Source organism: Aquarana catesbeiana, linkage group LG04 (genome assembly GCF_042186555.1).
Source record: "Aquarana catesbeiana isolate 2022-GZ linkage group LG04, ASM4218655v1, whole genome shotgun sequence".
In the NCBI taxonomy this organism is placed as follows: Eukaryota; Metazoa; Chordata; class Amphibia; order Anura; family Ranidae; genus Aquarana; species Aquarana catesbeiana.
In genome coordinates, this window is record NC_133327.1 from 452,320,619 (window position 1) to 452,346,020 (window position 25,402).

General features: G+C 39.7%; 1 protein-coding gene across 13 annotated transcripts in view; it reads left to right on the plus strand.

The window, feature by feature from the left end:
- The window catches only part of QKI (QKI, KH domain containing RNA binding), a 279,038-nt gene that overhangs the window by 119,115 nt on the left and 134,521 nt on the right, over positions 1–25,402 (plus strand). For 9 of the 13 annotated variants that reach the window (XR_012243934.1, XM_073627474.1, XM_073627476.1 and 6 more), the window contains exons 3-4: positions 11,058–11,174; positions 14,430–14,474. Coding sequence is in view for 12 of the 13 variants with exons in the window: in XM_073627474.1 (XP_073483575.1) it covers positions 11,058–11,174; positions 14,430–14,474 (162 nt within the window). In the remaining variant the exon portion in view is untranslated. The remainder of the gene's footprint in view (positions 1–11,057; positions 11,175–14,429; positions 14,475–25,402) is intronic. The other 4 variants (XM_073627479.1, XM_073627478.1, XM_073627486.1 and 1 more) reach the window with 1 other exon arrangement.

Sequence of the window (25,402 nt, forward strand, 5' to 3'; positions counted from 1 at the left end):
AACAGACTGGCATAGTCTGCACTCTTGATGAGTGCAAATGACAGACTGGTCCTTCAGCACTGTAACTGTCACCACATCGGAAGATTACATTGGTGGTGGAGGGGGTGGGGAATGGAGGAGGATTACAACTAAACAAGGAAGCATTTCAAGTAAAATATATTTAAATTAGGTTTGTAGGGACCCATATGATGGCAAGTCATGTGCAGATTTAAATCTTTGTTCTACGATTTAAGTACATGTTACATTTAGAAATATTTTTACTGATTTGACTGCAATTGGCTCCAGCATGTTACTATTCTTCTTTTTTTATTTAATTTATGTACTTTTTAACTTTTCTATTCCTTGATGGAATAAACTGGAAATATCATTCACACTGGACTAATACAGTACGTATCAGTTAATGTGTGCTCAGATGTCATAGTGGGAGTAGTAGTCTTCTTCCTATTGCTGACACTTCAGAGCACTCTGCTCTTTATATGTTTAAGCTTTGTGTTACATTGAGGCTATGAAAATTAACATTTACTAGACAGAAGATGAATTTCAATAGCTTGGAACGTTTTTCATGCCGGTTGCTTTTAGACTGGGGGAAATATATCATATTTAGTCTCTTACTTGGTAGGTTTTTTAAGAGCATAGTTGTAAAAGGGCATCGTACAGTGTTGTGTTTAGGACTGAGTGAATGTGCATTGGAAGGATGTGGTCCATTTTTCCGTGTTCAGTTGACTGGTTCATTGGTTTATGGGTTTTGTTATCTGCTGTATCCCCGGCTTTTATTTACTACTTTGTCATTAATAACACACCAGAACATTGACCTGTTTAGAGATCATAAGGGCTTATGCACATGGACAAAAAAAAAAAAAGATGACGCTGTTAGCGGCATCATGCCCATGAACGCAGCTGCATGCACATGTAGGTATTTATGTGAGGCTTTCAGGGGCATAAGAAATGCCGCAAAGCTGTGTTTGGAGAGGAGCGCATGAACATAATTTATGCGCGTACATGCATATATGCACATCAATTTATTTAAGTGGTTAGTATAAATGAATAGGCAATAGAATTACTTTACCCTCATACGCCTATAAGCGCCATAAGCTCAGAAACCTGCATAAATTTGTGCACAAACGCTGTTAATGATGCAACATTAGAGACATTTTTTTTCTGCCAAGTTCTGGCAAAAAAATCATAGCATAAATGTATACGCCTGTGTGTATGAGGCCTGAGGATCAGTACACGCTGGAATTTGCGCAGGACTGCACTGTGTGTACCTGTGCAATTCTGTGCAGTGCATTTTCAGCCTACTCATTTTGAATGGACAGATTAAGCACCACACCAAAAATAGTGCATGCACCACTTTTGGAAACTCACTACAACTGCGTTTGGGGTGGCAATAACTTAATGTTGACACCCGCTGCAGATCTCCACTGCAGTGCATTTTGAATGCAGTGCAATAAATGTGCACAGAACGTGAGTTTCCTGCACTGCATTCTGAACTGGCCCTAAAAAGGATGCTATAGAACCAGAGTACAACCTGTTTGTATAGCATGTACTGTATACACTGTCTGTCCAAATCTTAAGATATCTGACCCTGAAGCTTTTGCCATTGAGACAAAAAATACTTATTCTGTGTAATCATCCATTATTGGCTTTACTAGTCTTACAGGAAAAACTTAAAAAAAAAAAAAAAAAAAAAAAAATATATATATATATATAATTTATATATATTTTATTGATTTGGTGAACAGGAAGTCTAATACGAAATATGGTTACTACCCGAACTCTGTAAAAAGTCAAGTTTGGATACAGACACAATCAACTTATTTTATCAGCTTTTAGTTCCTTGGTTGTCATGCTCATCCTCGGTCTGTCTTAAAGTGATACTAAAGCTAAAAATGTTTTTGTACCTTAATGCATTCCTTGAGAGGGGAGAATAGATCCAGGGCTGTGCACGGCTGCATCTATTCTCCCCTCTCTCCCTCTTCACACAGCACGCGAGCAGTAGCAGAAGCCATTGGCTGCTGTCAATCAAATGCAGTAAGGAGTAAGTGGAGGAGGGGCTAAATCCCGCTGTGTGGGTCTATGGAGCTCAGCTCCATAGACTCTCAACTCTTGAGTGCACAGACACTGTGTGCCTCCATAGAAACCAGCTTGCTATGGGGACACACAAAGAAGAGAAGGAGCCAGGAGTGCTTTTGGGGGGGGGGGGGGGGAGGATCAGGGGTGCTCTGTGCAAAACCACTGCACAGTGCAGGTGAATATAACATATTGCTATTTTAATTTAAAAAAAATGCATTGACTGTTTAGTAACACAGTTTGTACTATTTTTAAATGTATTTGTAATTCTGTAAAGTGGAATTGTGAGGAGCAGCTACAGAATGTTTGCTCCATGTTCATGCCTCACAACTCTGCTCTAACTCTAGAGCTTATGCACAGGAAAAATGAAGCTCTGTCTGCACTAGAATGCCACAAACTCTTGTTTTTTGTTTTTTATATTTTTTATTTTGATTCTTCTACATGTTACATAGTTAGTCAGGTTGAAAAACGACACAAGTCCATCTAATTTAACCAATAAAACAAAAATAAAAAAAACATACAATCCCATATACCCAATCCTGTACCCACAGTTGATCCAGAGGAAGGCGAAAAACCCCAGCAAAGTATGATCCAATTTGCTACAACAGGGAAAAAAATTCTGTCCTGATCCCCTAAGAAGAGGCAATCGGATATTCCCTGGATCAACTTTACCTATAAAAGTTAGTAGCCAGTTATATTATTCATCATATCATTTAGAAAAGAATCCAGGCCTTTTCTAAAGCAATCTTTTCACAGCTCTTACTGTGAAGAAACCTTTCTATAATTGGAGATTAAATCTCTTTTCTTCTAGACTTAGGGTACCCCATTGTCCTCTGTGATTACCTTAAAGTAAATAACTCAACACCAAATTCACTATATGGACCCCTTATGTATTTATACACGTTGATCATATCCCACTTTAATCTCCTCTTCTCAAAAGAGAATCAATTCAGTTCCTCTAATCCTTCCTCGTAGCTGAGCTCCTTTATGCCTCTTATTACCTCTCCCAATTAAACAGTGCATTGAGGTTGGCTTGTAAGTTGGAGACATTCTCTAAGGACGTTATTCCACTCCATAGCTTGGTGTCATCTGCAAAGATGAATTATATTAAAAAGTAAGGGTCCCAACACTGAACTTTGGGGTACACCCACTAATCTTAGACCGTTGAGAGTAAGAGTCATTAAGAGTCTCTGAATTCTGTTGTCAGAATGTTTATCCTGAAATATTAAACAGTTTTATATTTATGAAAATAAGCAAGGATCTATAATAAGGAGATTCAAACTTATTTCCACAAATCAACAAAATAACTCAAATTTGTTTATTTGCGCTAACCTGAAGACAAAAAGGAATACAAAAGTGTGCAAAAATATATTTACTAAAAATCAGTGCAGAATAATATCAAAATATAACTGTTGACAAACAAAGAATATGGATCAACATCGCAATAATATGGTTGATGCAGATAAGAAAATAACCACAGGATGTTTCAAAAATACCAAGGTAGCAAAACTGAGTAACTCCATGAAAGTAATTCATAGCTTATCAGTGGCTCATCAGGATGTGAAAACCAAAAAGGTGCTGATATTGACACGTGACCTCTCTGTCAACAGATATTGCAAGCCCAAATTTACTTTAACCGCACATGCATAAACTTAATATGCAAACTTACCATGCACAGAATTGGTGATTTAACCAAAACTTATGTTTAAGGTAAAGATAAATTTCCAGTAAATTTTATTTCAAGTATACATCATAACTAAACCATTTACTATAAACTGAAATCCGCTTCCATGAGATATATATGTGTGTATTTCTCTTTGGTTGGAAAAAGAAACCATTCATACCGCAATTAGAATTTATTTCAATTCGAATCTTCATGCTACAAAGATTAAATGGTCTAGCCAGATGTATATCTAATCAAATGCTTACAAATAAATAGAAATATATACTTTACTAGAAATCTCAAAATCCTTTGAGAGATATCGGCTGTGTCTCCTTCCTTCCTTTTTATTTCATATTTCTTTCTCCTGTTTTTTTTTTTCTCGTTCCCACCTCTCAATCTTTCTACAAACTTTTATCCCCAGTAGGCATGGATGTGTTTTCCACGTAATTAATGACATCAGTTACCTATATTTCATCATGCACTTGTTCACACAACTACCTAAAGGGGGCAGTATTGGATTAAAAATAAATTTTGAAGTTTCCTTAAAAAAAAAGCAGATTATAATGAGGTGTCAACTGTCTTTTTGTCTCTTCAAAAAATATATAGCTTAAAGAAAGTTTACACAATGGCAATTCATTTTCCTCCAAATACCTTTTGAGAGTGAGGTAATTGGTATTAAAACACAATGGTTTATTCACATGTGGAGTCACTCTCATTCATAGTCCTTTTGTACCCCTCATATTAATAATATATATCTATATATTTTAATGAGTAAAATCAAACAATATATCATGAATATATGTTGAATATTGTAAAAGTACATAAACAAAAATATGTGAAATTATTCAATTAAGTAGGCATATAAATGCTCCATATAATGTAATAATGCAATAGTAATTATTGCTAATATAATTACTTGCAATTAAAGTGGATGTAAACCCAATGTTATCCTTTCTAAACTACTGCCATAGGGGTTATCTATAAGGATATACATGCCTCCTGCATGTATCCTTACCTGTCAAATGTCTCCCCTTTGTCTGTTATGAGAGCCGAAAAACTGCATATTCTGTGGGTGGGTCTGTTGTCTGGAGCTCGGTGGGTGGAGTCGTGATGTCAGACTCCCCGCCCACCTCTACACTCCCCTTGTCAACATACATTTTTCTCCTGTGTATTTCTTACACTGAACTACTGCTATGATCTCTAACATCCAGTGAAAAGACAGGAAAGTAACCACATGACATCAGCATGCCCAATTATGCTGAGGTGTGGAACATCCAATCCTGGCAGAGCAGCAGAAAAAAGGAGTGGGAGGGAATTAAAAAAAATAAGGCTAGTGCACAAGATGTAAATCACCTGTCACTCACAGCAAGGGGGAGTATTTGACAAAGTTTTTCTCTGTTTGTCAAGATTTATCTCACTGAACAATAAAAGAGGATTGCTCAGAGATGGATTAACTCTTTGTGGCAAGACTGGGCTCAAATCATAGGAAATCTTATACTCTATAGTATGACATAAAAAAAAAAATTGGGGGGTTTACATCCACTTTAATACTTGTTAATGAGGCAACTTTTAAAGAAGCCCCTTTTCTTTTCTTTTTTTTTCAGTAATGTGAATTTCTTTTTAAAGGCTCTATTCATTCTATTAGTTCGGACATGAGTCGTCAATCTCATTATACACATTCTGGCACCATCACCAGTCCTTGTCTAGGACCTTCACAATTTACAACCTGGGAGAATATGCAATAAGGCTCTTAAAATCTTCTGAAAAAGTCTGTCCAAAAGCAATGAACTTGCACTCACCTTCTAACAGACAAGATGGCTTCCAAGATGCCCATGAAACTATATATACTAGAATATGGATAGGCCTTATAAATTATTTTTAACATCAATAGTTCTGACACTGTCTATTAGCCAGTTTTTTAACCATTTAAAAACTGATCTTTCCAAGCCTGTAGACCAGGGGTAGGCAACCTCGGCCCTCCAGCTGTGGTGAAACTACAAAATCCCATCATGCCTCTGCCTCTGGGAGGTCATGCCTGTGATTGTTGGGGTCTTGCAATGTCTCATGGGACTTGTAGTTTCAAAACAGCTGGAGAGCCGAGGTTCCTACCCCTGCTGTAGACTTACCTTACACATTAGTCGTGTGTGGGGAACTGTGTCAAATGCTTTTGCAAAATCCAAGTATACCACGTCCACAGCCACCCCTTTGTCCAAGGTTTTACTTGTCTCCTCATAAAAAAGAAATCAGGTTTGTTGTGACAACTTCTGTCTTTCATGAACCCATGCTGTCTGTTGCTTAAAATACTTTTTTTTTTTTTCCAGCAAGAACTTGTCTATGTGGTCTTTTACTAAATCTCCAGTATCTTCCCGACTATAGAAGTTAAACTAACAGGTCTATGGTTACTTAGCAAAGACTTTGACCCCTTTTTAAATATAGGCACCACATTGGCCCTACGCCAATCCAGTGGTGCTATTCCAGTCATTAACGAGTCCCTAAAAGATAGAAACTATGGCTTTTAAAATGACAGAGCTCAAATCTTTTAGGGCCAGTTCACACCACATGCAGTCCAATGCATTTTTTTTTTATGCATCAAAAACGCATGGAAAGTAGGCTATATGGTTTTCATTGGCATAGTTCACAACAGTGCCTTCAGTTCCACTGCATTGCAGTTCCAGTGCATTTTCAGTTCCAGAAAAAAAAGTAGAACATGCTATATTTTTCCTGCACTGGACTGCTGTAAAACAAGGTTAAGAAAAAAAAGGTGGAAAAAAATGCAGGACTGCATCAAAAACGCATTGAAACGCATCCAAAACTGGCATGCAGAAAAGCATCTAGAACGCATCCGGACTGCTTTTCTGTGGTGTGAACTGGCCCTTAGAATCTGCAGGTGGATGCCATCTGGTCTAGGTGCTTTATCCACCTTTAGACATCCTCTGTCTAAATATTTCTAGACCATATCACTTTTGAGACATTGTGGATCATTTGGGGCTGTGTAAATACCATCCCTATTATGGACATGAGTTCCCCCATGCTACTTTGTATACACAGAGCTGAAGAAAATATTTAATAAATTTTTCTCTTTGTCCCAAGTCACCCACTCTAGATTATTTTGTAAAGGGTCTACATGCTCAGACCTGACCTTTTTTACTATTAATATATTTTAATAATTTTTTGGGGTTCGTCCTTTCTTTTGCAATCTGTTGTTTTTGAATTTTTGTGTCCTTGATTTCCTTTTTACATATTCTGTTAGTGCCGGTCCACACAGGGGCGACTTCAAAGTCGTCCAACTTTGAAACAGATCCGTACAGCGCGACTTCAGCGTGGCTTGCAAAATGAATTCTCTATTGAAGTCCATGCAAGCCTCTCCGAAGTCGCCCCAAAGTAGTACAGGAACATTTTTCTAAGTTGGAGCGACTTGAGTCGCTCCTATTAGAATGGGTCCGTTGCAATTCATGGGGCGCAACTTGTCAGGTGGATAAGTTGCCTGACAGGTCGCCCCTGTGTGAACCGGCACTTATATTCTTCATTTTATATTTTTAAAAGCTTTTTTTATTTATAACTTTTTTTAACTTTCGTCGTGAGCCACATAGGTTGTTTTTTTTTGTGTGTATGGCTTGAAATAAAAACGCAATAAGGAAGTTATTAAATAAGTATGTCAACATATAGAACCTGTAGAAATTCGAGTTCATGCAATTTGTGATAGTTGTGGTTGCAGAAGGATTTTTTTTTTTTTTTCTTGAGCCCTTGTTTTTGCTAATCTGTTTGTATAAACAGCATGGTGATTTTAAGGCCTCATGCACACGGACTTTTTTGCAGCTTAAAAAGGCCTGTCTGTTAGTCTCTGGCTTCATGCCCACCTAGGCATTTTTGAGCTGCAAATGGCATAGGCGTTGTTAAGCTGTAAAAAAAACCCAGGACCAGTGGGTTCTGAGTGACGTTTTTCAGCTGTAAAAACGCTCTAACGCTAATAAACGCTCAAAAACGTCACTCACCAACGTTTTTAACGTTTTTGATCCATTTGAAAAAAAAAAATTGAAAAAAAAACGCTAAAAAAACGCCAACGTGGAAAAACGCTAAAAACACTAATAAACGCTAAAAAACGCTATTGCAAAAACGTTGAAAAAAATTTTAAAAAATCACTGCAAAGATACTGGCGTTTTCATAACGTTATTTTAACATCCTGTGTGCATGAGGCCTAAGGCCTCATGCACACGGACGTTTTTACAGCCGCTCTTTTGAGCGTTTTTTGCAGCTTGAAAACGCTGTCTGTTAGTCTATGCCCACCTAGGCGTTTTTGAGCTGCAAATGGCATAGGCGATTTTAAGCTGTAAAAAAAAAAACAGGACCAGTGGGTTCTGAGAGACGTTTTTCAGCTGTAAAAACGCTCTAAGGCTGAAACGCTCAAAAACGTCGCTCACCAACGTTTTTAAACGTTTTTTGATCCATTGAAGAAAAGAAAAAAAACGCTAATAAACGCCAAAAAAAGCTTTTGCAAAAACGTTGAAAAAAGCTGAGAAAAGGTTAAGAATAAGGTTATTTTAACATCCCGTGTGCATGAGGCCTAAGATAATTTTTGGATAAACTGGTCTTTTTTTTTTTTTTTTAATTTACCTATGCAACTACAGATTGCTCCTCATTCTGTAGGAACTTTTGCTTTGTGCATCAGGATAGTGAGGGAGAAAATGGCGCAGGGTCTGAGGTGATTAAAATGGAACACATCCCATCATTAACCACTTCACCCCGGAAGATTTGGCTGCTCAATGACCCAGAGCACTTTTTACAATTTGGCACTGCACTGCTTTAACTGGTAATCGCGCGGTCATGCAATATTGTACCCAAACAAAATTTGTGTCTTTTTTTTTCCCACAAATAGAGCTTTCTTTTGATGGTATTTGATTGCCTCTGCAATTTTTATTTTTTGCGATCTAAACGTAAAAAGACCGAAAATTTTTAAAGGAAAGTATATTTTCTACTTTTTGTTATAAGAAAAATCCAATAAACTCAATTTTAGTCATACATTTAGGCCAAAAGTAGGCCAAAAGTATTCAGCCACATGTCTTTGGTAAAAAAAATGTCAATAAGCATACATATTGGTTTGCGCAAAAGCTATAGCGTCTACAAACTATGGTACATTTTCTGGAATTTACGCAGCTTTTGGTTTGACTGCCTATCTCATTTCTTGAGGTGCTAAAATGGCAGGGCAGTACATCCGGCGGTATATCCGGCGAAATCTAAGTCATGAAATGCTCGTAGCTTCTGGTTTCTTAGGCCATAGAGATGATTGGAGCCTTTCTGGTCTCTGATCAGCTCTATGGTCAGATAGCAGAACCACCGGCTGCATTCTCGGGTTCCCTGTTGGGACAGGAGAGCCAGAGAAGAAAGCCATGGAATATAGTAGTGGTGGTGGTGGTGGGGGGGGGGGGGTGACGTTCCCTCCCACTGCTTGTAAAAGCAATCTATAGTCTAATTAGCCGCTAAGATTGTTGCTTTTACATGAAAAGATAATACCAAGATAATACCTAAACCTGCAGGCATCATTCTGGTATAACCACTCAGTCCAGCAACATAACCAGTACGTTGCTGGTCCGTGTTGGGCATACATTGTAATGTTCTTTCTTTCATGCAGCCTGTGGGCTGAACGAAAAAAGATTGATCGTGGGTATGCCCACCATTAGAATATCGTCCTTCATCCACCCACTTCTAATGATGGGCATACATGCACCATTTTGTTTAACTGTGGTGGTAAAATCACCTCCTACAGGGCTGGAGTCGCTGATTATCATGGGAGCTTCCTCTGGAATGGAAAAGAGTTCCACGAGGAGAGACAACATCACTTCTTCTGCTGTGTTTACTTACACATGCAGGGGAAGTATTTCATTTGCTTGGACCGATCACCAGGTCCAGGCCTGGAGCCTGATCGGTTCTGAAGCGAAACCGATCGGTGCGCGCCCCTGACGTATAGCTATGACGCTTCGCCCAGCTGGGCCAACCTGCTGCAGTATAACTGCGGCGGCTGGTCCGAACTGGATAAGTGGTTAAATATTGTGTCTGCGGGACACTGTTGACATTTGTGAAAAGCTAGCCTTGTTAATCTGCTGGAACTGTTTTGACATTCTCAATTTTAACACCATTACCTAATTACATTGCTCTTATTAAAGTTTATTCAGTTTGCATATTTTGAACCTTGAGTTACAGAGGTGAGGTAAATGCATAACCGTAATTGCAGTAAGTTGTAAAGGCTATCAAAAATGTCTATTGGGTAAACATTATAACTATATTAATATCACTACGAACATTCTAAATCTGTTTACAACTGTTTTATATTTATTTTTTTTCAATGTGCTGTGTTGAAGAATATTTATATTTTTACAAGCCCAAAAAAAAAACCACTGTAAAAAAATAAATAGCGTTTTTTTTTCTTTTTTTTTTTTTTTTTTTTTTTGTCCTGTGGAAAGTGAAGTTTTTGTCATAGCCTAAATTAAGCCAAAAACTATTTTCATTCTGTTGCGTTTTTTTGTTGCTGCCTGTGTCCCTGGTGGAGAAATTTCCCCACACTTCTGTCAGGACAGGAAATTAGAAATCTCACCAACAAGAGTATTCCACATAGCATAAGCAATGAAGGGAAGTCTCTCAGCTGGCAGGAATAATACACTTAGTGTTTTGTAAAGGCTTGTTATTTTCCCTATAAAAATAACAACATGGTATACTTGCCTGCTCTGCTGCAGTGCATTTCTACAGAGCAGCCCAGATCCTCCTCTTCTTAGGTCCCTAACTCCCGTTCAGTGCCCCTCACAGCAAGCAGCTTGCTATGGAGGCACCCGAGCTGAGTCACAGCTCCCCTGTATCCATTCAGACACGGAGCCCTGGCCCTGCCCCCTCTCTCCCCTGATTGGCTAGCTGTTTTGGCAGGAGCGGCAGCCAATGGCGCTGATGCTGTCTCAGCAAATCAGGAAGGAGAATCTCGGATGACTGAGACATTCGTGGACATTGCTGGACAGAGAGGGGCCTCAGGTAAGTATAAGAGGGTGCTGGGGCAGCTACTGCACACAGAATGCTTTTTATCTTAATGCATAGAAAACATTAGGATAAAAAAAAAACCTTCTGCCTTTACAACCCCTGCAACTCTGAATAAAAAAATCAATACATTTTGTGTTCACTTTATTTTGCTTCAGCAATAGCGTGAATGCATGATTACTTGCAACTTAAAACAGAAAATTGGCTTGGTATCCATGTTAGCAGAAAATATAGTTTTAAGCAAATACTTTTTGTAAATGTATAAGTTACTCTCTGCTAAATTAACAGCTTTTTTTTTTTTTCTCTTTAGTTCAATTTCGTTGGGCGTATTCTGGGTCCCAGAGGACTAACTGCAAAGCAGTTGGAAGCAGAAACTGGGTGTAAGATCATGGTTCGAGGAAAAGGCTCCATGAGGGATAAGAAGAAGGTATGTTTATACAATATGTAACTAAACAAACATGTTCTTCACCCAGCACCACTTTTCCAGATATGATTAGGCTTTCAGGTAAATCCTAAAGCCCCCACACATGAGCAGAATGTCAGGGGACATTTGCCGGTACAAGAAAATAGCGTCCGACATTCTGCCTGTGTGTGTATTGGTCTATCTGACAGAAGCTGGCCGACCGACTCCTGATCAGCGCGCTCAGCCAATTGCAGAGAGCACCAATCGGAGTGCTCTGGCAGGGGTGCTGTCCAGGGCGCCCGCAATGTCCTCACCTGTCTCTCGGCTCCCGGGTGGAGGCGCCGGCATCTTCAGTAAGGGAATCGGCCTGCGTGTCCTGACAGGTCCCTGCTGTCTTCTGGGACCTGTGTGTCTCCCAGAAGACAGTGGTGGTGGGACGGAGGAGGGGGCCGGACATGGCGTAGATCACCGCAGATTCTGCAGTGATCTATAGCCGGAAGGAGCAAATACCTGTATTAGACAGGTATCTGCTCCCCCCTCCCCCCTCAAAGGTGCCAAATGTGACACGGGGGGGGGGGGGGAGGGAACAGAAGTTCCATTTTTGGGTAGAACTCCGCTTTAAATGAGAGCAGGATGGAAGTTTTTAGGCAAGTTTTCATAATGTGTTCTAATTGACATGGCCATTGTCGTTTATTTTGGGCAAGCATATAAGATAACATCAAATATTTACATTGAGATTTCTAAAAGGCTTGGGCTTGGCTTCAGCAAAACCTTTCTCTAGAAGGAAGAGAAAGCTGTAGCTCTTGTTTTCTCCGTGGCAGTATTTGTCTTCTGACCAATATCACTAAATCTTGGCTCACTTTATCCTTTTAAAAGAAAACAGAAAACCTGTTTTAAAATGTATAGTATAGAATGTAAAAATGCAAAATACAAATGGCTGGAGCCTCAGTTTGCAAGGGGGGGAAGAAGCTACAAGCAGATATAAAATGCACACACCAAGAGGTGCCTGCCTGTATCGCTAAGCTCTCATTGCTCTCTACTGTATGTGCATAAATACCTGACTCTTCTGATGAGGCAGAGCTCCAGCACTTCCGGTTAGAGACACCGCATGCCTGCTTCCTACTGCCTCCTACACATTGCTATTGACCAGTAAAGCAGCCCATCATAGGAATGTGATAATAACAAGCATGAGGAAGCAAGAGATGTTGGTGTTTTGCCAGTTTAGAATGGCCTGACCTTTGGGCACTTAAAACAGGACTGTTATCAAATTGGAGATATCAAATTATGTTGAAATTAAACTTCAGCCATTTTTAACACTTGTCTGTCTTGCTTCCTATTCTAAGTGTAGATATTTCCTTTTTATCTCTTCTGTCTGTTTAAGCAGCTCTAGGGATACAGCTTACCTGTAACAAAGTGTCTCATAGATAGGTGGCTGCTGTATAGTGTAGAAATCTCTCCCCACAGCACTAATCTTCCGGCGATGGAGAGGACATCAGTTGCTGCAAGAGTTGCACAGCTTGCCTGCCTCCTCCTTCATTCATGGAAGTTGTGTTTTTTACAAGAATGCAAAGTGTTCTGTGATTGGAGGGGACAGATCCTGTTGTATATTTGCCCGTCCTCCCTTCTCAGAACGGTTTACATTCTGGGAAGGAATAGTTTCAATAGTTGAAACCCCTGAAGCAATGGAAGATTAGCACTGTGGGGAGAAGGTTTTTGTACACTATGCAACAGCCAGCTGGGCATTGGGCACACTTTTACAGGTAAATTGTCTCCCTAATGCTGTAAAGCTAAAAACAAATAACCAAGCTAGTAGAATAGAAAAGGTATAGTACGTTTTTTCATCAGTGTTTTTTGTTTTTCTTTTATTCCCATTGGAAGAGATGTTCTTTGTGGTTCTGGAGACCCACTGAAGACACAACGATAATAACTTTTAAACATTTTCCACTCTTTGTAAAATAAATAAAAATTTGAGGTTAAATATGCATCTTGGCATTAGCTATATTCCATTAGAACGACGACCTGTCTAACTAGCAGATCTGTGAAATTCCAGGAATAACTTCCTGATGCATTTTTTAAGTAAATATAGCTAGCTGGTGTTTTTAACCACTTCAGCCTCGGAAAAATTTACCCCCTTCCTGACGAGAGCACTTTTTGCGATTCATCACTGCATCGCTTTAACTGACAATTGCACAGGTGAGCGACATTGTACCAAAACAAAATTGACGTCCCCCCCCCCCCACAAATAGAGCTTTCTTTTGGTGGTATTGGATCCCCTCTGCGGTTTTTATTTTTTGCGCTATAAACAAAAAAAGTGACAATTTTGAAAAAAATGCATTATTTTTTACTTTTTGCTATAATATCCCCCAAAAATATATATATAGATTTTTTTTTTCCCTCAGATTAGGCCGATATGTATTCTTCTGCATATTTTTGGTAAAAAAATTGCAATAAGTGTATATTGATTGGTTTGTGCAAAAGTTATAGCGTCTACAAAATAGGGGATAGATTTATAGCATTATTATTATTTTTACTAGTAATGGCTGCGGTCTGCGATTTTTATCATGACTGTGACATTATGGCGGACACAACGGACAATTTTGACACATTTTTGGAACCATTGGCATTAATACAGTGATCAGTGCGATTAAAAATGCATTGATTACTGTAAAAATGTCATTGGCAGTGAAGGGGTTAACATTAGGGTGCGGTGAAGGGGTTAACTGTATTCCCTGGGAGGTGATTCTAACTGAAGGGGGAGGGACTAACTACAGGAAGTGACAGATCGTGGTTCCTAGCTAATAGGAACACACAATCTGTCACTTCTGTCAGAACAGGGAAGTGTGTTTACACACACTCATCCCTGTTCTGTGTTTCCAGCTCATGATCGCTTGTGGCCGGCGGTCATTGCGACCGTCGGCCACGAGCATCGCCACCCCCCCGCTGTGCAGGGGGGTGTGCGCCTGCTATCTGGACCCCGCTAACCCACATACAGTTACATGGTTTCGCGCAGGGGAGCCAACCTGCCGCAGTAAAACTGTGGTGGCTGGTCTGGAAGCGGTTAAAATAGGATTAAATTGATTTTGTTTATAGGTTGAATTCACTTTTTTTTTTTTTTTTTTACCTTGGACATCACAGAAAGTATTCACTATTACATATAATACATATTTGCCAGTTTAAGATTTTCTAAACATTACCATGTTGCATTTTTCTTTTTAAATGTCCAGCCTACTGTATTTGTCCTAATTGGTCATTATTACTGTTTTGACATGCTGCATGCAGGCTGTCACCAACATACTAGAATGCAGTATGTTGACTTTAAACAAGGTAAGTAAATGTTATTTCATTCAAAATGCCTTTTTAATTTTTAAGACTAATGAAAGCTTGTATATAATGGCAATTGTGTTTGTGTAAAAAAAAAATGCAAAAAAAATAATGGGATTGATTTACTAAAGACAAATATCCTATGCACTCCAAGTGCAGTTGTTCTAGATCAGGGGTCTCAAACTAGCGGCCCTCCAGCTGTTGCGAAACTACAAGTCCCATGAAACATTGCAAGGCTGACCGTTACAAGCATGACTCCCACAGGCAGAGGCATGATGGGACTTGTAGTTTCGCAAACAGCTGGGGGGCCGCCAGTTTGAGACCCCTGTTCTAGATCTTAGTAAAGGAGGGGAACCTCTGCTGATTTCTATCATCCAATCATGCACGCAAAAATGCTGTGTTTTTTTAATTTTTTATTTTTTTCCTCTTGCATGTGGTATTCTTTGCAAAGTGAAGATTTACATAATTTACTCTGGAGCAACTGCACTTGCAGTGCATGGTATATTTGCCTTTAGTAAATCAACCTTATTGTGGTGGAAAAAAATTGATGGAGTTTTTCAGATAGGAATACTGGTATTTTTGGATATGGAAATTGCTTATTTCATTTTCAGTGATTAAAAAGTGAAATTTTGCTGCCATCATTTTTGCTCTTTGTAATGCCTTGTTAACCACTTCAGATCCTTGAGCATGTCTAATGTTCCCTGGCATTAAAAGTTTAAAACAAGTTCACAGTTGCAGTAGGCTACCAGTTTGAGGTAAAAATGATCTGGACGATTGTAGAGCCGCTTAATCACTTTACAGGACTCAGTGTACCACCCCCTTCGTGGTCCCTGGGCGCCCAGAACCACAACAGTGGCAGGATGGCGAGCAGGAGGGCATTGAGGAACATCCATTCCTTATGTCCTCTGCAGAGCTTCAACCCAGAGAAGCTAAACTGAACATCTGGGTTCAGAGCTGTCCAAAAACCTGGCTTAAAAGCCAGGTAAACAGTTGATCAGTCTGGTCTTGATTAGCTGGTGCAGAGGGTAGGGGGAGGCTTTAGGGATCTAATAGACCCCCAATCTTTCCATGAATAGTACCTGTCACCTGCCAATGCTTGTTAACCTCCTTGTAATGACATTAAAAATTGCATGAAAATTAAGCATTGAAAGCACTACTTTAGGAATATGACTTTATGGGGGCTTCGTTTGTAACATAGCTTTGCAATGGGCTTGACATTTTGCATTCCAAGAGACTGATATAAGATATCTGTTTGGGTTGTGGACTTAACTTCCTTCAGTCCCATTGTACTCTTATATACTGTATGCCAGTTATCTCTTATTTGTTTTATGAAGGCTATACTCTGTTGAATGTGCCTAAAAAAAAAATAAAGTTTTGCAGGTAAAAAAAAGTGCATTTATTACCATTTTACACTGGAACCTGTAAAGTATTGCACCTGCGATCAGCAGATCAAGGGTAGAATCCTAGCATCCTGTAGGCTCTCAATACACTGTCTGCTTGTACCTTCAGTACAGGCAGGCAGTTAATTCAATTGCAGGAAGAATCAATGAACTACAAGGATGTTCACCAGCGCCCTCACAGTTCATTGAGAACTGCAAGCTGACGGCCGTTGTGTCAGCGCGATGAACACTCTGTTTTTAAATTGTGACAGCGCGGGTATCGAGAGAGAACCTGTGTGTGTAGATGCAGATGTTTTTGGAAAAAGGATTCCAGTTACATGATATCCAAAAAGCGAAAAAGGTAGGTATATAGATAGAATACCAGAACAAAATAGGGAGAAATCTACCTTCCAGTATTCAGTAGTGGTTTTCACCACCATGTTTAGTAGCCAATACTGGGCCATTAAAAAGATCCTGTCTAAGCATTGGCCCATATTGCTAGATGACTCTGCTCGAAGCACAGTGTTACCTGAGAAGATGGGGACAGTTTTTTTAAAAAAGTGGATAATTTTAAAAACAAGATGCCACCCAGTAAGTTTGAAATTAATAATCAAGCTTGAGGCAATATCCCAGCCTTCTTTAATATTACTGGCACTTACAGATAAAAAAGGAACTGTAAGGCATGTGCCTTTATTCAACATGGAGACAAGTTTTCCTGGGAGTGATGACAGAGTGTTTCAAGTCAGAACAGTTACTGTATTTATCGCCGTATAACACCCACTTTTTCCCCCTGAAAACAGAGGACAAACAGTGCCTGCGTGTTATACGCTGGTACTATGTTTTACCAACAGGGGACAGGATCGGGAGGTCCGCCCCGGGAGCCACCCATTGGGTGGTGTCATGCCGCCAGCTCCGCCGCTTTTGGCCCTGGGACATAGTCTAAAGTTGATAAAAAAAAAAAATCACTTGCCAGCCCCTTCCCCTGCACCACTCCTCCTTTGTCAGTGTCATTCTAAAACTAAGCTTGTAAATATCTCAATAGCTCCCTTTTTTTCCTGGCAGCTCTCCTCCTCCTAGCTTTAGATTGGAGGAGAGGTCACATGACCATCTATGTATCGTCAGAGAGCAGTCATGTGACCAGGTCAATGGAAAAACTGAACTATTAAGGTGCAAGGAAGCTTCATTTTATAGTAGGAGTGACACAGGATGAGCAGTGTAGAAGGGGCTGGCAGTGATTTTTTTTTCTTAACTGTAGAGAATGCCAGCAGCGATGTCCCAGGAGACTGGGGTCTCCTCGAGTGCGGGGGGGGGGGGGGGGGGGCTGTGTACTGGGGATTGGGAGGCTGTGTACTGGGGAGGGAGGCTATGAAAAAATTTTTTCCTTTAAACTTCACTCTTAAAATTGGGGGGTGTGCTATACACCTGTGTGTTATACGCCGACAAATACGGTAATTTCCTGCACCACTCGGTCATATTATGTAGGCCTTACAACCCACACCAGGTTTGGTAAGCATCGTAGATTCATTGAGCAAGAAAGTGATAAACATACGAACGGTGCTTTTTCTATAGTTAAAAAAAAAAAAAAAAAAGATTCAAAATTAGAAGATGTTTACCACGACCTACTGCCTTTTGTACATGGCCACTTTATTTTTTAATTGAAAAATTGCTTATCCACGTTGAAAGGTTGTTTATGGCATATGAGGTGACTACAGGGGTTGTTTAGGTATAAAATATTAAGTTTATTTTAATAATGTTTAATTATAATGTGTTCATATTTTAATTGCCCTTTAAGGTCTTTTTCACACTGGGCGTACAATACTGTGTGCTCATGCATGGCCATGTTTAACATACACAGGTGTTGAGTGCATCCCTGTGCAGACATTCCATCAATTTCTATTGGGAGGCAGCGACTGTATGGACACAGCGGCTATGTCTCAATAGACATCAATGGGACTGCTTTCACGGTGATACTCAGAATACATGCATGCGGGTATTGTACACCCAGTGTGAACGATGCCTTGGGGACACGTTTATTTTTAAGATTACCTAGATATATTTTTAGTCAATATTTCTACACAAAATATACGGTATAATACAGTATATAAGAGAGGAACACATTCTCAAGGGATTGACCAAGGGAATAGGAAGGAGAACAAAGCTATAGTAGCAACTAATAGTGTTTTGTCTTACCCAAATATTCAATATATCTGAATGGATAGAAATGGCTGTTGAAGCTGAAACAAAGCCTTTGAAAGACAAGTGGCAATCAATGAGAGGTTAGCACAGAGGTAATGTGAGCTGATGAAGTATTTTGAAAGTGATGAAAGGGAAAGATATTTGACTACAAGCTGTATGCTAAAATTGTGATATAACCCTAAGGTCCAGAAAAATAGACGATGAGTGTCTTAATTCACTGACTGTCTTCATAGCCCACAGTTAGCGAAAATGCCAGATCTCAGCATGTGGTGCAGCTGTGCTTGCTTCACAAACATTTCTTTGAGGATACATGGTGGCTCAAATATCTTAAGACTGATGCAGAGTATTTTTCCTGTTTCCTGACATTTAAATGTCAGGTGGGAAAAAAGAATCTGTGACGATTTATCAGTTTTTTTTTTTTGTTTTTTTTTGGTGGGCTGTACTTTACGGTATGTGTAAACCTAATCACTAAAATCTCATATAAGCTTCAACACATTAAAGCAATTTCTAAAGTATTTTTTTATAATCTTAAACTTAGTAGTTTTCATTAAAATAATACCTGTTGATCCTTCCTTGAAGGTTCTTGTTTGAGCACTTCCTGTCATAGGGTGACTGGAAGATTTCCTTTTATAGTCTTGTGCTTTCCCAATAAAGACTGCAGGTGACTATAAAGTGAAAAGTTGCTGAAGTGCATGCATGTAGATAATGGGGAGATCTGTTACATAATTTCTGAGGGTAAAGAAAGTAAAGGCTGTATTTTATAAAAAGAATAAAAAGCAGATTGGTAGACCGTGTTCCAGGGCTTAAAGGGGTTGTAAAAGCTCATGTTTTTTTCATCTTAATGTATCCTATGCATTGAGGTGAAAAAACACCTTGCAGTCACTAGCCCCCCAGCCCCCAATGCCCCCCCCCCCCCCGTTTTACTTACCTGAGCCCTGAATTTCCGTTGGTGCATCCCTGCCGTCCCTCTCTCCACGGGTTCCCGGCTCTTGTTTGGATAGATTGATAGCAGTGCAGCCATTGGCTCCCCGCTGCTGCCAATCAAATCCAATGACGCGGGCACCGGGGCCGAGTCCTGCATTCGGCTTCTATGGGCACCGAATGCTGGACTCGGGAGTGCGCCCGCAAGGTAACCCCCTCGGGAAAGCGCTTCTCCAAGGGGATTATCTAATGTGGGGAGGAGCCGCAAGAGCCTCCTAGGGACCCCAGAAATGGATGTTTGGGGCCACTCTGCGCAAAATGAGCTGCACAGTGGAGGCAAGTATGATATGTTTGTTATTTAAAAAAAAAAATAAAAAATTCTTTAGTATCACTTTAAAGTGGAAGGAAGAAGTTTTTTTTTTTTTTTAACCTTAAAGTGGATGTAAACCCTCACCCAGTGAAGTGAACAGCTTCAGATGATACACAGAGATGAACAAATCTCTCTACATAAATTTTACATGTATATCCGCTGGCTTGCCCTTTCTACATTTTTTAGAAAGTGCACATCATGTTACAAATCTTGTTTCCTCATTCAGCAGTGGGTGTGGAATCTGGGCATACACTGTGTGAGAGCTGATTGGAGGAAAGTCCCCCCCCACATAGGCAGAGGGCCAGAGAAACTTGCAGAGCTGCAGTTTGAATAGATGAGCTCTTTGCTTATCTATCTCTAGGTTCCCTCCCTGACACAAATTTCCAGCTGCTTTTATCTTGTGTTTTGGAGAACTTGTCAGAAGTTATCATGCTGAAAACTGAGGAACTGAGCAGCAGAAAGCCACTGGCACTCAGAGCTTTGGAGAGAGATAAGTAAATGCTACACAGGTCAGATTTCATGAATGGGGTTTACAACCACTTTAATGCATTTTTATACATTAATGTAATACACCACCTGTGTGTCTTTGCTACTGTTTAGTAAACTAGGTTAAGTATTGTTTTTGTGTGTATTTAATATAGTAGGAAAGACACAGTTATTGAAAAGAAATACAAAATTGTAACAAAATAACACGTTTCAGCTGATCTCCACGATCGGTGATAGCGCAGCATTCCGTTATTTTTTTTTTATACACATTCAAGTGATTTTTAGTCACACGCTTGTGTGCAGATCATCACACACACAAATAGGTAAATGCGCATAAAAATAAAATGCATGCACTATATGGGAGTTTTTACCTGACTGCAGATTTCTATTTGTCCATTCAGTCCTTAGATTTGCACAAAAAAATATAACTGAACTGCACTAATCAGAAATTGAAATGTTAAACATTGAGACATATGTGAATGACATCCCATATACCAAGGAGGCAAATAACTACAGTGATATAAAAATTGGATGATCTTAAATAATCCAAAATGGGTGACAAAATAAAACTAATAACAATAGTGATAAATAAAAAAATAGTGATAAATCAAAGAAAGCCCCAAAGAACCCAATTGATATCCGATATTAATTGCGGAAAAGCTCTTCAGATGGCACCAAGTGACAAATCCACCACCAAAAGCAATGCACTCTTACCAGAGGCAAGCTACAAGACAGCTTGTACACCTAAAGATATCCGATCAATAGAAGCGTCCTGGTCCGACTTCACCGTGGAGAGGAAAAAGCAGGAAAGGCTCCGTCCGATAGGCAAGGATGATTACCAGGGAGGACCCACAGAAATAAAAGATAGGAACTCCATAGTGTAAATCAGCAGACACAATTTATTTAAAAAAGAGATTTGCACTTGCATAAATAGCGTAAATAGAAGCATGAACAAGGATAAAATTGGCCGGCCTGCATACACCCGTTCGAGACGAGAGGACACCGATGACGTCAGCACGTCAGCCTTCCAATCATTTGGGTCTGTGAAGCGCGGTAATTTTTTGTATTTTGTCTTAGATTTACACAGCCCTGTCACATAGCATTGTTAAGCGTATGATACCACTTTCTCTTATGCCTAGTGCACACTAGTAGTTTTTTTTTTTATGTCGTTTAATCCAGCATGGCTGAGCGCAAAAAAAACTGACAACTCAGGAGGAGCCACTGTTCTAACTATCTGATGTTAGTACAGCGATCTTCCCTGCTGTTCTATTGTGTTCTGACAGGGGGACGGTCCCCCGGCCAGAACACTCCAGCCAATGGCTGAGTGCACTGATCGGGAGCCGATCGGCAGACCTTTTGTACTACAGTCTGTCACCTGTAAGCAGCTATTATACATGTTGTGATCACTTTATTAGCCTAGTAATTTGAATTTTTCTAGTGTGTGTATGTATGTGTAATATATATTATACACAGTATGTATATGTGTGTGTGTATATATCTATCTATATATCTATATATATATATATATATATATATATAGATATATAGATAGATAGATAGATAGAGATATATATATATATATATATATATATATATATATATATATATATATATATATATATATATATATATATATATATATATCTCTATCTATCTATCTATCTATCTATCTATAGATATACATATACACACACACACACACACACTTATGACTCCACTAAGAACATTTTTATTTCCTTTTATATATGTCTTTGCTAATAATTTTTTCGGGCCTTGTGTGTTTACCAATTTTCAGGTAAAGCTTCGTATGAAAGTGAAAACATTCCATAAAAGACTGTTGGGAGAGCTTCTATTCATTGACCTGCTCGCTTGCTGTATTCACACACAGCAGACAGCTGCCAGAGAGGTAAACCACAGCAGTTTCCTGTCCGGCAGCTGTCCGTTCTGACTGAGGTAGAGGGTGGCATGAATTTTATTTGAAATGTACAAAAGTACACGTTACTGTACAGCAGCAAAGTCTGCTCTGCTGTACAATGACATGAGATCCTGTACTGTGTGCTGTGATAAAATGTAGCATGTCTGCATTTTATTGCAGCTCCAAGCTACATTGTAGTGTGAATAGGACACATAAAAAACAATTGTGTTATTGCAATGTAAAAGAGTGGTCACCGCATATAGCGTGAATTTAGCCTTACTCCAGGGCTGTGAAGTAGAACCTCTTCAGCTTTACTGTATGTGGTGTCCTTGCTTAGGGACTAGCAATGCAGTCTGTGGGTTGAGGAATGGCGGGTTTTCTGACTACGGTTTTGCTTCGTGACTTATTTTTTCTACCTTTTGCAGTTATATTTCAGAAAACCTCCACAATGTTTATGTTCCCTTCACACAGCATACCCGACAAGAATTGAAAAAAAATAAATTTGTAGCTCTACATAAAGATGGCATAAGCTATAAGAAGATTGCCAAGAGCCTGAAACTGAGCTGCAGCATGGTGGCCAAGACCATACAGCGGTTTAACAGGACAGGTTCCAATCAGAACAGGCCTCGCCATGGTCAACCAAAGAAGTTGAGTGCACGTGCCTTGCGTCATATCCAGAGTTTGTTTTTGGGAAATAGACATAGAAATAGAGTGCTGCTAGCAGGTTGAAGGGGTGGGGGGTCAGCCTGTCAGTGCTCAGACCATACACCGCACACTGCATCAAATTGGTCTGCATGGCTGTCATCCTAGAAGGAAGCCTCTTCTAAATATGATGCACAAGAAAGCCTGCAAACAATTTGCTAAAGACAAGCAGACTAAGGACATGGATTACTGGAACAATGTCCTGTGGTCTGATGAGACCAAGATAAACGTATTTGGTTCAGATGGTGTCAAGCGTGTGGGGCGGCAACCAGGTAAGGAGTACAAAGACAAGTGTGTCTTGCCTACAGTCAAGCATGGTGGTGGGAGTGTTGTGGTCTGGGGCTGCATGAGTGCTGCCGACACTGGGGAGCTATAGTTCATTGAAGGAACCATGAATGCCAACATGTACTGTGACATACTGAAGCAGAGCATGATCCCCTCCCTTCGGAGACTGGGCCACAGGGCAGTATTCCAACATAGCGACTTGTTCAAGATGGACCACTGCTTTGCTAAAAAAAGCTGAGGGTAAAGGTGATGGACTGGCCAAGCACGTCTCCAGACCTAAACCATATTGGGCATCCATGGGGCATCCTCAAATGGAAGATGGAGGAGCGCAAGATCTCTAACATCCACCAGCTCCGTGATGTCGTCATGGAGGAGTGGAAGAGGACTACAGTGGCAACCTGTGAAGCTCTGGTGAACTCTATGCTCAAGAGGGTTAAGGCAGTGCTGAAAAATAATGGTGGCCACACAAAATATTGACACTTTGGGCCCAATTTGGACATTTTTACTTAGGGGTGTACTCACTTTTGTTGCCAGAGGTTTAGACATTAATGGCTGTGTGTTGAGTTATTTTGAGGGGACAGCAAATGTACACTCACTACTTTACATTGTAGCGAAGTGTAATTTCTTCAGTGTTGTCACATGAAAAGATATAATAAAATATTTACAAAAATGTGAGGGGTGTATTCACTTTTGTGAGATACTGTGTGTGTGTGTGTACCTTTTCTAGTTTCTACGGAGCAGTTGCATGCAGGCGTTATAGGACTCTCTAAGCAGCTTGTATGGTTCAGAATAACTTGCAATGTATAATTAGGGGGCAGACTGAGACCCTTTTTTAGAATGCTATGACATACAATGTACTTTCTAAGCCTTGAGATCTTCAACCCTTTGTCAGGACAGACAATATGCACATCTAGTACAGACAGAGATATTTATGGTAAACTTAACTCCCCAGCCCCCTCATTAACATTACGCAGAAGGGGGATATATATATAATTTTTTTTCTTCTAAGTTATGCAATGTGTATGAGAGCATGTAGCAAATATAAAGTAGGTGTTATCCCTATTGGGTTGCAAAAGTGGAAATACATTCCCTTCTGCAGTTACTGTAATATGTAGATAGTGTGCTCTTTCTTCATCATTTACCAGGAATAATGCATGAAGTGTTCTGTATAATTCCACAGTGAGCTGTATTGTATGGATGCCTCACTCAAGCTCCTCTGGGTATACAAATATTGTGGTGACAGAGAAACAATTCTTATCCCAGTGTGTATATTAGATTGACTTCTTAATCAGCTCATGAGATGAAGTCCCGCAACACTTCAAAAAGCCTTTACAGAAATTTCTATTCCCTTAAAGAAAACATTTTCTGTTTTCTTATAGAAAACATAACCAAGAATATATTTTTTTAATGTATTGATGAATTGCCTTCATGTCTGGAATAATAATTAGATTTTCATATACAGTATGTGTATGAACACAGCACAATTTGAACATGTAGACAATATGTGGGTAAAATAACAGGTTTTTATTGTTATTTATGCTTTAGTGTGAGTTGCATCTTTGACTCGTGAGTGAATGCGTACCTCACCATATAGATAATTGCTGTCTGATGCACATGTGTCTAGACTCATCGATGGTTAGCTTGCCTCTGGGCACACCTGAAAGAATGAGGAGTGTTTGATATCAGGAGCCAGTGAAGTGTCAGCCAGTATTGACACCTGCATTTACCACAGAAAAATTCCCCTTTGGAGTATGTGTACACTGGACCCTGGAGTCAATAAGTGCACACCCAAGTGAGCACATTTAACATCCGTGATTACAACTGTTTTTCACATTTATGTGTTCAGTACAACATGGTAAACCATTTATATAATGCAATTTTTTTTTTTAACTTTACTTCTTTGGCAGGATCCAAAATTTTAGTAAAAGGAGTTTGACTTTAGTCTCCAATTCACACTTGTGCGATGCGGGAAACCCTGCAATTTAGTTCCGGTTCCCACATCGCACCTGAATCGCACACTGGTTCACGCTGACATCTGTGGACCGTTGGGGGTGTCAGTGTAAATTACACCCCCAGATCGGCTTGCAGATCGCAGTGCAAACTGTCAAATGGTGCAGGAATCGGATTGCATAGATGGAAAGCCCATTGGATCTGATTCCAGTGCAGACCAAAAAAAGGTCCTGCACCATTTTGGTGCGAATGCTATATGATTTCAGCCATACAGTTTGTATGGCTAAATTCGCATCGCACAGGCATTGCATGTGATTTGCAATGCAATGTGATTGCACAAGTGTGATCCCAGCCACAGCTGTGCCATTCGCATATTTTGTATCTGTCAGTGAATGTAAACGGATGATCACCACTTACATTTGTCTACATCAGTGTCTGTTTTTTAACTGGAACAAGGCTGCGTCCTATTCTGTATAGACGGATGTAAACTGCACCTACCACCGCTGACCCCCTCATCCCTCTTGCCAGTCAAAATGACAAATGGTACTAATTCTTAATGTCATATTTTGCGCTGTATCTCTGTAGGACTATATCTATTCATGTGCATCACAATTATGCTTTTGAATAACCGTGTGCATAATGGAATTTTCTCTAAACATAAATAAACTGAAAAGTTGATTTATAGTTCATTTTAGAGCTTACTCCAAACTATAAAGATAGATTGTAT